At 46.3% G+C, this 16,832-nt stretch overlaps 1 protein-coding gene across 7 annotated transcripts in view; it reads right to left on the bottom strand.

Moving 5' to 3' along the window:
• The window catches only part of NRXN3 (neurexin 3), a gene marked incomplete at both ends in the record, with an annotated part of 1,611,783 nt that overhangs the window by 1,564,968 nt on the left and 29,983 nt on the right, over positions 1–16,832 (bottom strand). For all 7 annotated transcript variants that reach the window (XM_081229994.1, XM_081230007.1, XM_081230004.1 and 4 more), the window contains one exon: positions 10,517–10,534. In XM_081229994.1, coding sequence (XP_081086120.1) covers positions 10,517–10,534 — 18 coding nt within the window. The remainder of the gene's footprint in view (positions 1–10,516; positions 10,535–16,832) is intronic.

The following is a 16,832-nucleotide window of genomic DNA, read 5'->3' as shown; positions in this document are numbered from 1 at the left end:
GCATTCAGCAAGATGGGGGTGGAATAGTAGGGGATATTTCACTTGCTAGAATGCCACAGAAGAGAGTCAAAGTGGGGTTTTAGAAGATAACCACCAAAAATCCATTCCAACTCTAAGATGTAGAGTTTCTGTGAACCAAGATGATTTCTGGAGAGGCCAAGCAACTACTTATTGGGTTGAACCATATGAAATTGCTGATATTTGACTGGTTTTGACCTACAAAAATGACAATTAAAATGGTTCAAACTGATACCCTGAGAACACCACCCATAATCAAAAAGGTTGAAGCATGAAACGAGGCATCGACAAACCACCCAACAGCAGTCATGAACTGACATGAACAGAAGATCAACCGTTTACTTATATGATTTTGGCTTTTCCACAAGCCTTGAACAATACTGGGGATGAAGTGAATAGTTGGACTGATGATGGTGATAGTTTCCAGGGGAGAGCCTGTTGCTATTTCTCCAAGGCAGGTGCCCCTGGGTTGGTCCTTCCATGATGCCACTACATTCCAGTCTCACCACTAAGCCCTCTGCTGGATGTAACTGTGCTAGCGCACTCACTATCTGCCTCTAGACCAGCTTTGTTCTTACAGCATGGTGACCTGGACTGAACAGAAAGTATTTCCTCAATGGCGCCCATGAATCACCAACAGTGTCTGCACGGCATAGCCACAGGGAAGAGGAAAGAATGTCTGCAGCACCTTCCCAATCTATGCCACCTCTCTGGAGCGGTGGGTGTGGCTTCTTTTTTCACGAATACCATGGAAGGAAGAGAGATGAAGGCAGTCATGCTTGTCACTCTAAGGGTTAAAGCATCAGCAATTACGGCTTCTAGAAAAGACTCTTCCCAAAGAAGAGGAAGTCCTTGCTCTCCAAATGTCATGAACTTCTCTAAAATAGCTCTTTGTTCATGAATGACATGAAGCTGGAAGGGTGGGCAGATGTGTTAGATGAGTTAACTGTATCCAAATAGACCATGGTGTGCTGGATTTTAAAAATCCAGGGATGAATTTGACAACATCAAAGAATGGCCCCAAGTCTAAGTCAAATAAGCCAAATGCACAAGTGCAGGAAGGGGAGAGAAATGGCTTAGGAGCAGTGCACACAAAATCTTAAAAGTTTGGGGCTTCCCTGGTGGCGCAGTGGTTGAGAGTCCGCCTGCTGATGCAGGGGACACGGGTTCGTGCCCCGGTCCGGGAGGATCCCGCATGCCGTGAAGCAGCTGAGCCCGTGGGCCATGGCCGCTGAGCCTGCGCGTCCAGAGCCTGTGTTCTGCAACGGGAGAGGCCACAACAGTGAGAGGCCCACGTACCGCAAAAAAAAAAAAAAAAAAAAAAAAATCTTAAAACTTTTCAGTGACTTTAAGTTCAATTTCATACTATAGTCATTTTTTAAAAAGTAAGGTGTTTGATGCTACCATTCAGAGATGTAGGGAGTCTAGAATTCACTCTATAAGGAACCAGTTGCAGCATGTCTGTAACACTGTATGTGGTGTGGGCATCCTTCTTTGGAAAGGAAGCAAAAAAATGTTATTTTTTCAGAGAACTATGACCTGGATGAAAGAGCTGAAAACCCTTGTATGAGAATGCCCAAAGAAACTGGAGATGTTTTAGCCATTAGAAAAGAAAATCCTTAAAGACAAAAGCCCTGTCTTCAAACACTGGGAAGTGTAATTAGATCTATTTTGTGTGTCTCCAAGGGCTGGAAGCAATACAGGTGGTGAAAGCTATAGTGACTCAGAATAAAGGAGAGCTTGTGAACACTCAGTGCTGTTAGAATGGAACAGAATGGTTAAAGGAGCAATGAGTTACTCATCCCTGCAGTGGTTCAAGCCAAGTTTGAATAAACTCTTATAGAAGAGATTCAAAAATTAGGTGCACAAAGAACCTTGACAACCATTTGGCTCCTTTCCATCTCTGAAATGCTGATTCTAGCAACAAAGTTTATGAACACATACAAGATGGCAAGTATTGGGGATGCAGGCATGGATAAGTCTCTGTTCTCAAGAATAAGGGACTCCCTGTCCTTCAAGAGCCCACAGTGGCCGATGTGGGCATGTGGGGGACAATACACAGCTGGCTATAGCATAGTGTATTATGATGAGGGCTTTACTAGCCCCGTGACCTAAGGTGCCATGGAGCTCAGACAAAGGGGGGATCATTCATCCCATCCTCTCTTCTATCTCCTCACCCCCACCTCCCTGCTTCCCTTAATTTATGGAGGGTATAAAACAGCAGTTAATGCTGAAGTTTTAAAGTCCCTTCACTTTCCTTTAAAACACTGGGTTTTCAAACTTTGGTCATATCAGAGCACCTGGGGGAAATGTCTTACCTCAATGAGCCTGGATCACATTCATTAACTCTCCAGGTGATTTTCATGCTCACCAGAATTTGCAAACCACTGCTCTAAATAACCCAAAACCTGGATTCAAATCCCAGCTCTACCTCTTGCTAACTGGGATTTCGAGCATGTTAACTATTCTGTGCCTTTTTCCTGTAACACAACTGCATCTCACTTGTGAGATATCTTCTCAGGATCACTGTGACAATCACATGCAACCACAGATGGAGAGCACTAGGCAGAGTTCATGGCACGTAGGAAGGGCTCAAAAGCTTGTCGTCACTGCTGTTGTTATTCAGGAGACTGGCATATCTAGGCCCTCTCTCCTCCAACCCCCCCTCCCATCTCTTGCCAACATCACTTCTCCAGTAAGCTGGCAGCACTGGCAGACCGCCTACCCAGGTGTCCTCAGATGCCTCCCTCCATGGGGAGGCACAGTCAGCTAAGCGGCCCCATAAGGGCACCCACTGTCCTCAACAGTCAGCTGTATTCCATCGCCCCACTCCTCCTGAGGCCCGGCCCCACAAACTGACTAGCTTAGCCCAGGAGCTTTCCAGACCTTCCTAGGCAGGTCTTTGGAATGGGAGGGTCTCCAATGCTGCCATAAATAGGCTGTGTGACTCAGCTGAATTACAGGGAAGTGCTATGGCCTGTTTTCTCTCCTGTACAAAGAAGGAGTTAATCTAGAATAGTTTCTCTTTGGTCTCACCAACGGCATCTTGAACAGCACAATCTTTGAATGAAACTTTCCCATACATTGCAGCACATTTAGCATTCGTTGTCCCTTCCTCCTAAATGCCACCAGTGCCCCCTCAATATTGGAGCAACAAATACCCATCCTACACATTTGGCAGGGTCAGGGGTAGGGGCAGTACTATCCCACTGAGACAACAGGATCACTTTAATGGTTCTTCCAGCTCTAACCCTGACCTTACCTTCCAGGACTGAGAAACAAACTGGGACCATAACCAGCACCCCGTGAGTCTGCCTTGCCAAGACAGTAAAGGAGGCGATTTTAAAAGGCTCTAGAAAAAGGCACTGAGGCCTAGTGACCTGCTTCTTTGAGTTATAGCCGAAGCTGGAGGTATGCTGGGAAGCAGCTCCTTACTCACACCTACTCATCAGGAACAGCTACAGGAGCCAAGGGGCTCTTCCCAGGCCCCAGCCGGGCAATTGGCTGGGAGCTGAGCACTGTTAGCCCAGCCAAGGGCCCCTTTCCAATCCAATTATGTGCAGCAGTGGTGGATTTCCCTACAGCCCGCATTCCCCACTGAGCTGAGCCCAAGATGGGCACTGAATAAACACTGGTTCAATTACCTTCTGTCTCAGGGTGAACCCCAACAAAAAAGCAGCCTGTCTTTTAAAGGGGTGTGGGGTAAAACTAAAAACTGAGTCTTGAGCACTATTCATTCATTGAGCAAGTGTTTACTCTGTGCCTGTGATGTACTGGCACTGTTCTAGGCTGAGACCATACAGTACAGGAGTGTACCTTTGTGGGGTGAACACTCTAGCTAGAACTCCATATGAGACATCTCCAGGGCCAGACATACCAGGGTTTGCAGCCTGCTCCACCTCTTTTTGCTGGGTGGGACTGACGAATTAACATCCCTGAGTGTCAGTTTGTTCATGGTGAAATGGGTTTAAAAACAGAATCCACCTCCCGGGCATGTCAAAAGAATTAACTGATGCACGTAAAATCATAGTATTTCAGAGCCTGGCTCAAAATACAGGCTCAATAAATGTCAGATGTTTTTCCTAAAAAATAAGAGAGAAAAGCCAGTGGGACTATTGTCCAAAAGAATAGGAAAGAAAAGACAAAAATATAATGGGTAGCACTGGAGTTAGGAGTTGTCAGTCTCTGGTAATGGAGGAGAAGGCGTTTTCCTGAATCCTCCTCCCCAAGAGAGCTCAGTTAGATGGCCTAATCATAGATCCTCAGAATGGAAGAAGCCTGAGAGGCCATCTGATTTAAAGAAGCCTGATACCCAGAAAGGTTAATGACTTCCCCAAGGCCACATAGCTCCTGGGGAAAGCAACAGAGCCAAAGGGAGGCAGAATGACAAAGCAGAGACCCCAGGATGCATTTAAATGGTGATACCTACCATACTTGCTTCTGGCCTTGGGCAAAGGATGCGATGTTTTGGAGACCAAGTTTCTTCATCTGTGAAGTGGTAGGGACCTGGCACATGGTGGATCCTTTATAAATATCAGTCCCCTTTCCGCCCTTTTACTGGGATTTCTTGGCCTCACTTGAGAGCAATGGTGGCCAGGATCTAAGTCTGAGGGACCTCTTTACTGAATGCATAAAGATCAGGAAGGATGGGATAGAGTGTGTGACAAAAAGAAAACAGCAGGTGTGTTTAGAGGTGTCTACAGCTCAGCAGTGGGAGCATCCTCTGAACAGTTAGGGGGACCAAGACACAGGAAAATAATGTTTTATTTTGTTTTTAGACCTCTCTGAGCCTAAGTATCTTCATCTATAAAATAGAAACACATGTGGAAAGGATCAAGCAAGATAACTTAAAATAATAGCTAATTTATACATTGCTTACTATGTGCCAGGCACTGTTCTAAAGACTTGACATGCATGAGCTCATTTAATCTTCACAATAGCCCCATGAGGTAGGTACTTATTGTCCCCATTTTACAGATGAGGTAAGTAGGGCCCACAAAGGAAAGGTAAGCTGAACAGGCCGTACTGTGCTGGGATAGAGGCAGGATGTCAACCCAGGCAACTGGCTCCAAGCCTGTGCCTTAATCCAGAGGTGGCAAACTTTTTCTGTAAAGGGCCAGATGGTAAATCTTTTAGGCTTTGCAGGCCATAGTGTCTGTGTTGCAGCTGCTCCAAGCTGCCTTTGCAAAGCAGCCATAAATGATACAGAAACAAATGCCTGTGTTCCAATAAACTTTGTGAACACTGAAATCTGAATTTCATAAAATTTCTGCATCACTAATTATTCTTCTTTTGATTGCTTTCAACTATTTAAAAAGTGAAAAATCAACCTTAGCTTGAAGGCCGTGTGAAAGCTGGCAGCTACCTTGCCTCACATATATAGGAAGTGCCTGAACAGAGACCTGCACAGACCAAGTGATTGCTAAGCGTTCATTCCCTTCCCTTTCCTTAATCTCATTCTTCCTCTTAGCTCCTATCAACCCAGAAAGTGGATATTTCACTCTGTGCCCAGCAGAAGAGATGAGGAACAGGGCTTTAGCAAGGTGGAATGCACCTTCCTCAGTAAACATGGCCCTGTGGGCCCCAAAGAGACCGGGAATTTTAGGTCAGTGTGTCTCCAGCTTTAATGGGCAGACCCCTGGGGCTCTTGGTCTTTGCAGGTTCTGACTCCACAGGTCTGGGGTGATGCCTGAGATCCTGCCTTTCTAACGGGCTCCTGGGCGAGGCTGATGCTGCTAGTTCTGCGGGTCAGATCCCCTCTCCGAGCAGCAAGCTTCGAGAGCAAACCCTCCGTGTTCATAAACACAAGGCAGTGTGTCAGGCACTGCCTCCTGGCTTCGGGTGAAGAACGGTGTCCCTCAGGCTGGACGAGGGACTCCCTGGAGACATAGCAGGGCTCAGGACAAATCAGCAGGTCCCCTCTCCAAGGAGAGCACTGAGATGACTTAAACTGGAGGAGGACGACAAGGGGCAGAGATCAAGAGCAGCAGAGGGAGGCTCGAGCAAAGGCTGTCAGCTGCTTCCAGCAACCACGGACCAAGGCCCCCTCTGGGCCCCGGCAGACAGGAGCCCCTCCTCCCGCGCCTGCCAGGGTTCCGGTGGACCGAAGCAAGAGGCCTACTTCCTCATCAGGCCTCTGAATAACTAGGGCACTTCCACAAGGTCACAGCTTTTCATTTAAATTTCAGCTCTAATCAGCAGGCAGAGCCTGAAAAATTATCCCTTCCGAGGAGAGAAGCTGTAATTGGAGCACCGTAAACAGCACCCCAGCCCACGGCTGGGGGGAGAGTCTCTGGGGGAGGGTTTGAGAGGGGTCTCACAAGCACAGGCCCCGGCCCTGTTCCCTGCCTCTGAGATCCTCCTCTACCCCATCCTCTTCCTCACCTCCAAAGCACTTCCTCTCCCTTTGGCAGAGAGTTCTAGAACACATCGGGGGTGGGGAGAGGACTGAGGGTAAACAGTTTGGCAGGGCTGGGACTGCCCACTCCTGCCCCCACAGACAGCTCCAGGGCAGATCCTAATGGCCAGGAGCATGGGATAAGGAATCCCTTCAGGGCCACAAATGGGTTACATGGCCTTGGAGATGCCCCTCCCCTCCCTGGGCCTCCATTTCCTCCTCTGAAAAGTAAGAGAGTTACAATCCTTAGACAGGATACCCTTTGAGCTCCAACATGTCTCGGGACCCTACAGACCCACACTGCCCCTGGTGCTTGTGGCCACACTTTCAGCTCAAGAAGTACTTCTGAGGTCCTACTATGGTGCCATGCACTGTGCAGAGTTGGGAATGCAGACACAGATAAGATGTACCCCTGGCCCACAGCTCTGCCTTGGAAATGCCAGGGTTTTGAAGCAAAAGGCACAGGCTTTGGAGGCACCCCCATCTGCGATCCTGGTTTGCGCTAGCAGCTGGCGACCGCGAACCTCTCTTTTGGAGTGAGGATGACGACACTTACCTGGAGGGGCTGATGTGAAGAGTTCAATAAGAGAATGCATGGGAGGCATCAGAGCTGAGGGCCTCTCACCTCCTTTGGGTCAGCACGCCACAAATGCCTCTTGCCACTTTTTTTTTTTTTGGTGGGGGGTGGTGTGGGCCTCTCACTGTTGTGGCCTTTCCCGTTACGGAGCACGGGCTCCGGACGGACAGGCTCCAGACGTACAGGCTCAACAGCCATGGCTCATGGGCCCAGCCGCTCCACGGCATGTGGGATCTTCCCGGACCGGGGCACGAACCCGTGTCCCCTGCATCGGCAGGCAGACTCTCAACCACTGCGCCACCAGGGAAGCCCTCTTGCCACTTTATTATCGTGAACCTCCTTCCCAAGGACTAGGAGGACGGGCTGTGGATTTTCCCACCCAGAAGTCCATCGAAACACCGCTTGCCCCTTTTCTCCTCCCAGGACACTCTTTCTGAGTCCCCAGCTCATCTCCTGGACCTTGGAAAGGTGTTGCCTGCCAGGCGCCATCTCCAACTGCATTTTATAGTAGGGTTACTTCTCAGCAATCTCCTCAACATGTAAAATTAATCAATTAATCAATCGTCACTTTATAGTATTCTGGCGGCCCCTGGGTAAATAGTTACATTAGCTCATAAAATCCCCAATTTGTCTTCCTGAGCAGAAGGAAAAAAAACCATCAGAGAACCGCTAAAGGCCTCCTGTTTCGGAGCCACAGCACTGCTGGCTCCAGATTGCCTGGCCAGGGGCTCGGAGAACGGGAGGCCGCCCGCTGACCTCAGCCAGGGCCGGGCAGCTCAGGCTGCCTCCTGCTATGGCTGGGGCCACAAGGGAAGTTTCTGGACCTGTGATTTGCTTCAGGCTCCGAACCCACAAAAAAAGCAAGGGTCAACGGAGTGACAAGATTGGCAATCAGCTCTTGACACCTCAAGGGCAGAATGGAGAGTGCAAGGTTCAGAATCAGGCTGGAATCCCCACTTGGTCCTGGGTCACTCAGCTGCTGGGTGACCTCAGCACAGCACTTAACCTCCTGACTTCACCTTCCTCAACAGAAAAATGGGGCTCAGGCAATGTACCTCAGAGGATTATGAAGAGAACAAAATGAGATAATGGCCATGAAACTGAGATAGTGCAGTGTTGTGCTAGTGATAGTTGCTATTTCTAAGGTAGGGTCACCCACTGACCTCCAACCCTTTGAAGAGATGGAGGGGAGCCTATGGGTCCTTAGCGTTTCACCCCACCAGGACCAGTAGGGCACCTTTGTGAGAATTAGGAAAAGGTGCCCCCAGGTTAGAGGCCTGCCCCTGGGCGCAGGCGTGGCAAAACACAGATTGGATTTTGGCCTCCATGCATTCCCTGAGCTGGCAGCCGCTATGCAGGACACAATACGCACAAGTCTAAGTGGAGACCCTGGGTCATCTCTGCCGTGAACCAGGAAGAGAAGAGGTTAAGCCAAGTGGCACTTTTACAAACAAAATTTTTGATGTTGGGCTTACTCCATCACTTGAAGTATCCTAGAAAACATCAGCTTAGCAGAGAGACCTTCCTAATTTAAAGACCACCCTCTTTAAATTAGCAACTTTTTACCTGCTTCATTTTTCTCCACAGCACTTATTACCCACCACCTGATACAATAGTCATGTTATTATATACATACATATATAAGATGTATATATGTTTGTATATATGTGTGTATATTTATCTATATATAGATATATATAAAGATACATATATTTTTTTAGTTCCTTGTCTTCCCCTATCTATAATAAAAGATCCATGAGGACAGGGATGGTCTTCTGTTTTGTTCACTGTTTTATCCCTAGTACCTAGAACAGTGCCTGGTACATTGTAGGTTCTCGATAAATAAATATTTGCTGAGTGAGTGACTGAATTAAAATATTATTAAATAGAATAAATTTAATGATATCTTCCTAGAAAATGCTGTCCTGTGCTTTAGTTCAAACACCAGTTATTTTCAAAGGTGCGGGGTAGGAAGAAGAAACAGAGGCAGGGAAACGCTGTGTATTTGGTAGGGATAACAGTATTATCCTTTTGCGTTGTGTAATATTCCATATAGATCAATGATCAGAAACCCTGCTTAGGTCTGGCTGATTCTTTTACATATTCAAAAGCGATAAAGGATAAATTCATTTGGAAAGGGTGCTACTAATAAAGAAAAAGTCACATTACCTCTGCGCAAAAATAAACAATAGTCCCATTAGGAAATACGAGATCTTCAAGTGAAGAAATTCTGGGATGGGACCCAGCATGTTCCAATGCCATATGCACGGGCTTTGGAGTCTGAAAGCTCCAAGTTCAAATTCCAATGTGCTGACAAGCCCTATGACCTTGCACAAACTGCTTAATCTGTCAGGCCCTAAATTTGCTTCACATTAAAATGTATATAACATCGACATGTACACACTGCTATATTTCAAATGGATAACCAACAAGGACCTACTGTATAGCACAGGGAACTCTGCTCAATGCTGTGTGGCAGCCTGGATGGGAGGGGAGTTTGGGGGAGAATGGGTACATGTATATTTATGGCCGAGTCCCTTTGCTGTGCACCTGAAACTATCACAACATGGTCAGTTGGCTATACTCCAATATAAAATAAAAAGTTTAAATAAACAAAATGTACATAACAATACCTATCCTGTATTGATGCTATAAGAATTAAATGTTAAAAAGACTAAATAAGAAAATATATGTTAAAATACCTAAGAAAGATGATACCCCCTTCTTATTTGGTAGGGTTACTCTTAACCCAAAGTTCTAGACAGTTTAGAATGGTTTCCAACCATTCTATATCACCTGACACTTCTTAACTATAAATGGTTGTTCCTCTCATATGCATCTATGTGTATGTGTGTACACATATATGTGTCTATTCACACACATTACTTACAGTTAGGACTCTGGATGAGTATCTATTTGTCTATTGACAAGAACCATTCCTCTTTCTTTTTCTTTTCTTTCTTTCTTTCTTTCTAACAGTGAACATGTATTAGTTATTATAAGCATTAGAAAAAAATATGGCTAATTCCACTGTGAAAAAGTAAAGTCATTTCTTAGACTATAAAGAAAGAAACCTTCTTTTACCCACATCATATTTTCCATGCTAAGTATATCATATCTTCAACTTTCAACCACATGAAGCTATAGAAGATAAGTAGATTTATGAAGACAAGGCAAAAATGCTTATTAAATTGGAGAATACATATCCTAAGAAAATCTTTTAAAAATAGTTTCAAAAGTGGCACAATTTCCACTTCTTTTATTCACCCAGAAATATTAATCAGAAGAAAGTAATTGTATAAGCATGGGAACCACATTCCTTTGGTTTTAATATGGTTCTTCAAAGCCAATACAAATCCATCGATTCAAGGCATTTCTTAGAAACCTAAATCAATGAAAATGCAATGTACTTGGATTTTTGTTCTGTTTAGAGTCCCTAGGAAAAGGTTTCCCTCACAGTCAAACCATGCACAATCTGGCAGAGGGGAAATTTCCACAGCAGCTGTACAAACACAAAGACTCACCTGGACCTTGACGGACATCTGTGGCAGCATTTTCAAAGGGAGGGAAAGGGAGAGGAGAGAAAGAGGGAGAAAAGGGAAGAAGAGTGTTAGCAGCACACACACACACAATACACTGTGTCCTTGCATGGCTACGAAGTTCATGCAAGACTCCAAATATGCTCAGACTCTGAGCACTTAGTTCTACCGTCACCCAAAAACCACCCATGCAAGCCGAGGGGCCAAGCTCCCTTTTCACTGTGCATGTAGCAAGAGAGGTGAGCTTCACATCTGTCCGGAAAGACATCATCCTGGAATCAGATAGGGCTCCAAAGAGCTAAGCAGACTGGAATCCTGCAAGAATATTGGTTAAAATATTCTGGTTGATTTCTGCAATCCAACACCCAAGCAAATCCTCCTCCCCTCCAGTTACAGAACACTGGACACGAAGTCAAGCAAGGCTTCCCCACAGAGAGAAAAAATAATAATAAACCATTCCCTTGAGGAACAAAGGAAAAGGCATAAGAATTAAGAGCAAATTGCAGCGTTATTCACTTCATAAGACTGGAGGACACAAGACCACAAAATATTTATAATTCCCTCCCTCCCCAGTACTCCCAGTGACCATTCTTCATCACAGACAGCAGTGTGTGTGCATGAGATTGTGTGTGAGTAGATCATTTGCCACACAAATTGAAATTCTGCCTCTCCTAATTTTTCTCCTTGCATTTCACACCATCATTAATGACAGAAATTGCCATTTGAAATCTCTTCTGACAACTACAAATAAACCTCCAGCCCTGGGAAGGTTGACATTTGAATTAAACCAATGAACTTTCAAAAAGTGAAGAACGGTTCACTCCCATCATCTCCATGGATACAATCTCCTCCTCCTACCCTCAAATGTAAAATAGAATTATGCTGGGGAAGCCCAACCAAGAGCAGCCAAAAGCATTGTTAAAATCCCTAGACCTGACCTGGTAGGATATACTACAGCTTGGGAGAAGGAACGGGGTTCCTTCATGAAACCACTGGCCATCCAGGCCATCCTGGGTGACTCCCTTAGAATCACTGAATGGTGGGTCTGGGACATCCGCAGACATAATCTAGTTCAATTCTTTTTTGCTAAGATGGGGGATGAAAAAAGGTTGAGAGACTTGTCCAAGGTCACACAGCTAGTTCAGGGAAGGGATCCTAGAAAAGACCCTGGGTCTCTTGAATCCCACCCAATTCAATGTTCATTCAACGGAAACCCAGGTCCCTCCAGGGCATCTGGAACTGGAATTCAGTTTGCAAGCTCAAGTGAGCACCTGAAGCCATGAGGAAGCGGTGAGAGCCTCCCAGTTACCCCATGTGCTTCTAACCTACAGCAATCAGATTTGCAGAGCTCCAGCGAGTTCCTTAGGGCTCTTGCCCCAACCTGCAGCAACAGCTGGGCATTTCTCCAGCCCACACCCTGCATTCCCTGGAAGCTGTATTTGCTCAATGAGACTTACAGAGAACTCTGAATCATTCTTCAGCCACACCCACTTCCAGGTTTTCTGGTGAGTTGTTAGATTTAGGGGTGAAGTAGCAGCAGGGAGGAAGAAAAGAGGCGAAATAGAAGGGGTGGAAAGGCAAAACACGCTGCGTAAATAACAAAGCAGAGCCATTAACATGACTGATGGACTGCCTAGAATAGTGGTCCTTAAAACACCCCTTCATTAAGCAGGGTATCAAACTATTTACACATGGTGGAGTTCAGTGGTCAAAGTGTCAACACTGTTTTCATAGAAACGCACTCTTCGTGGGCACCAAGACCCACGGGAGATAGGACACCTCGGAACCCCAAAGTTCTTCTGACACTAAGTTGCCCATTTGGGCACTGTAGTGACAATCCTAAATTACAGCGACAGGTAGTCCAGGTTCAAATCCTGACCTGCTTGATGACCTTGAGTCAATCAGTGAACTGATTGTTTCCTTCAGCTATAAGATGGGAAGATAACACAGCTTCCCTCGTGATAGTGTTATGATAATTAAATGAAATTAAATACTTGTAAATCACTTAACTCAGTACAAGGCAAACACAGCATAAACGTTAGCTGCGCTGATTGTTATCATTTTGAATTACCTCAGACGAAATTACCCAAATATGTTGACCAGATGGCTCCCTGAAAACACCAAGAGACCACAGGAAATTTTTTTTTAATTTATTTATTTTAATTTATTTATTTTTGGCTGCGTTGGGTCTTCGTTGCTGCAAGCGGGCTTTCTCTAGTCGCGGTGCGCGGGGGCTACTCTTTGTTGCAGTGCGCGGGCTTCTCATTGCGGTGGCTTCTCTTGTTGCGGAGCACGGGCTCAGTAGTTGTGGCGCACGGGCTCTAGAGTGCAGGCTCAGTAGTTGTGGCGCACGGGCTTAGTTGCTCCGTGGCATGTGGGATTTTCCCAGACCAGGGATCGAACCTGTGTCCCCTGCATTGGCAGGTGGATTCCTAACCACTGCGCCATCAGGGAAGCCTGACAACAGGAATTAAGTTGTATTTCGTTTGGTGATTGGGGTTCAACCTTTCTGCTTGTGAACGAAGACGTTGCTCCAGCCCCCCACCACCGCCTCCTTCTGGGTCTCTCCTCACTCCCACTCCTCAGCGAGAATCGGGGCAAAGGGGAGTTCAAAAGTTCTAGGTGAGCAGAAGTATTTCTTTTGTTTTCCCTCCTGAAAACTTAATACAGCCCAGTTCTAGTCCTGCATATAAAAAATACAGTATCTCTTCTTGCCAAAGAGGGGCAACAGGCCACCACGAAAAACCCTCTTTAGCTGAGGGGTCAGTGTCCAACCTCAGCTCCTGATTGTGGCACCAAGCCAGAGGCAGTTCTGAGCATTCATGTCCAACCTGAGGAAAAGAGACACAGTATCACCTGGCACCTGTTCCAAGAAGCAGTGAGTGACCTGAATCTCTGCACTCAATTCTGATCAACAGAATGAAATGGCAAAGGCTGGGGTGTGGCAGTGGGGGAGCGGAATAGGGGGCGATCAGAAGTTCAACAGTACCTATCTGGTATATTGTGCATCCAGCATCGTTTCCCCCTTCTTTTGTATCAAGTCCCAGTTGTCTTCTGGGGAATCTCCTTTCCCACCCTTAATCCCTGTGGTTTGGTACAGATGACCCCCTACCCTCACCCTGGCTCCAAGGGTACACATGTCCTGCAGGCCAGGTCATAGGGATTAACACAGAGAAAGGGGGGTCCACAGCTGGACTACTGGCATTCAGGCTCTGGCTCTTCAGGCTACATGGACTTTGTGCCAGTTACCTAAGTTTTCTGTGCTTCAGTTTCCTTATCTGTAAAATGGGTGTGTTAATAGTTCCTACCTCCTAGGGTTGTTAGGAGGAGCTCAGAACAGTGCCTAGCGTCTAGAAAGCCCTCAGTTAATGTTAGCTGGTGATTTTATTACCTTCATATATGGGAGGGCAAGGGTATTTTTTAGAAAAGCAACCTTTCTTGTGGTTACACAGCAAGGAAGTCTGACTTAGGATGCAGCTGGGGGTTTCTAACTCCATGCCTCGCTGCCTCCCCACTTCCAAGGTGGTCATCCCCAGAGCACTTCTCTCTGTCATTGCTGCTGGTATACAGCCTGGAGTCTGTGTATGAGGGAGCAACACTGGGCCCTAGGACGGATCAGAGGAGACATATATATATATATGTGTGTGTGTATATCAATTTTTTGATAGATAAAAAGTGGGCGCAAATTGCCAAAAAAAGGCAGTTGCCAACCAGATGAGATTGATCCAGGGGAGTTGGCATCCTCTCCCGTGCCAACACTTCCTTAGTTCCCTCCTGCTGTTTTATTTTCTAACACTGCTAGGCCTGTAGTTTTCCAGAGCACCACTGCATTTAAATCTATATTCTATTTTCTCTCCTAGAAAATAGGTCAGACCCAAGGCAGAGTTCACCAGGTGGGGTCCCAGAAGGTATGGCTGGGCCTGGCCTCCAGGAGCCTGGCTGTGCAGCCTGCCCCATGCTCCCCAAAGTTCCTCCAGGGACGTGGGGTGGGTGTCTGGAGGTATAAAAGTAGCAAGTGGGGGAATCTTGGACTTCTGCCTCTGGAAATGATCTAGCCCAAATGAGAGGTGAGGTGGGAGGGCTCCCCGAGTTGAGCTATATTCTGCAACAGCAGCAGATGGAGGGTCCTTTCTTTCCCCCACCTGGTTAGAAGAACCGCATCTCCCCAAATTGCAGGAAATTGTTTCCCTTGAACTTTAAAATAACCATGCTGAGCATACTCACTTGTGGCTGAAATTATTGTTGAATACGCAGTAAGCGTCCGTGGGGCACTGAGTAGAGGTGGGACTGCCCTAATTTACTTCTTCCCTGGTTGTGATGCCAAAGAGAGTGGGTGAAGGGTGGCAGTGGCTTTCAAATCCTTCCTCTCTTGTGGCTTTCCCATCCCTGGTTTGAGCATGGCACTCCTAACAGAGGTGGCCCCATGATCCCATCCCCAACAATTTCTCAAGCACCTGCCATCCACCGAGGCCAGTGTGAGTGCCAGAGCTTGGAAGACAGGAGAGGGAAGGTGCCAGTTTATATGGGCCAGTCCTCAGCCCTCCTGTCAAACAGCAGAAGGAACTAACATGAATTGAGCAGGTCCTGCCTAGAGCCTGTGCATTTGCTATTCCCCTGCCTGCCTGAACAGTCTTTGTCAGACATATGTAAGACTGGTCCTCACTCTCTTCAGGTATCCATTCAAATGTTCCTTCTTAGAAAGATTTTTCTCTAACCACCTTCTCTAAAATAGAGACCCTCCTCTACCATTTACCTGGCTTTTCCTTTCTTTATGGCACTAATCACTATCTGACATTATAGGATGGGTCTGTTTTTATTGTTTAAATCCCCCTTGGAATATAAGCTTCATGAGAGCAGTATTGCCTGTTTCATTCACTGCTTGTATCCCCAGTGTTTAAGGAGGATCTGGCCTACAAGATGTGCTCAGCAATATGCAGTGAATAGTGACTAGATGATCTCAATTGGTATAACTCACTGATATAGATGTTATTGGTGTCTCCATTTACACATGAGAAAACTGAGGCTCAGAGAAGTTAAGGTATGTGCCTATGGACAGAAAGGCAGAGCTGGGATTGGACTCTGGGTCTGTCTTAATGCCCTTACTCTATTAAGAACCCTGTTTTCTTCAGCGTTGGCCTCATTATCAGGTGAGTTCTCTCCATATGGTAACAAAGATGGAATCTGGCAGCTCTATAGAAAAGAGAGCAGCCTATTTCCTGGTAATTCCAGTAAATTCCCTGGGAAGGCTCTCATTGGTTTGGCTTAGGTCACATGTCTGTTCCAGAGCCAATTACTGTGTCTATCATCACATACCAGAGGATGAATCTGGGGATAAAATGGGGTAATGCCTCTACGTCCCTGGCACAAAGCAATAGTAATCATAATAAAGCTCACATTTATTGAGGATTCTGTGTGCTGGGCACTGTCCTAAGTGCTTAATATACATCTTCTCATTTAATTCTCACCACAACCCTAACAGGTAGGAACATTATTCATCCCATTTTACAGATAATGAAATTAAGACCAACTGAAGAGGCTCTGTCATTACTAATACTTCTTATACTCAGAGTAGCACATCAGATAAGAGTCAACCTATATTTCTGAATAAAAGAGTAAACCAGGATAGGTACCATCTGACCCATCAAGCTATAAATTAGGGATAAGAATACTGGGCATCTCATAGGGGTGAGAAAAAGGCACAGCCCAGGCAGAAGAAGGCGGTCAAATGCAGTGTGACCATAAGTCTGGACAACTGGAGTTCCTGCCTGGGCTGTGCACTTTAGAGGAGCCTGCTCTGGCCCTTCCAAAGCCACATCCCAACACATGAACTGAGCAGTCCACAGGGCCAGCTGGATTTTCCCACCCAGCACCAGCAACACCTGCCACTAACCCTGAGGACACTCAGGTACTCAGGTACTCTGAATTCCTTGCCCAAACTGCCCCAAATCCATGTGGGCCTCTTCCCTGTGTCCCTTCTCCCCAAAGCAGACCAACCCACTGATGTGTGTACTCTCGTGTCAAGAAATGGCCAAGGGGAAGCTACTTGCAGGAGCTGTGGACCTCTACAAGCTGGGGCATCCACAAAAATGTACATAAGGATATTTGTGGTGCTGGAACTGGAGAGAAGGGAGGCTGACCCCAAGCCTCCATGTGTATTCTCATCCCAGGCCCACAAACATTGGGCAGGTTTTCAACTCAGGATTACACCTGACTTAACATTAGGAGAAAAAAAATTAAAAAGGCAAAGACTGCATCTCCCCAACGGTCTATCTTTTCTTGCCCCTGAAGAAAATGAGCATAA

The sequence above is a fragment of the Mesoplodon bidens genome (assembly GCF_964165515.1).
Source record: "Mesoplodon bidens genome assembly, chromosome: 3".
Lineage (NCBI taxonomy): Eukaryota > Metazoa > Chordata > Mammalia > Artiodactyla > Ziphiidae > Mesoplodon > Mesoplodon bidens.
Note: the sequence above shows the minus strand (reverse complement) of the source record. Positions and strands in the feature narration are given on the sequence as shown.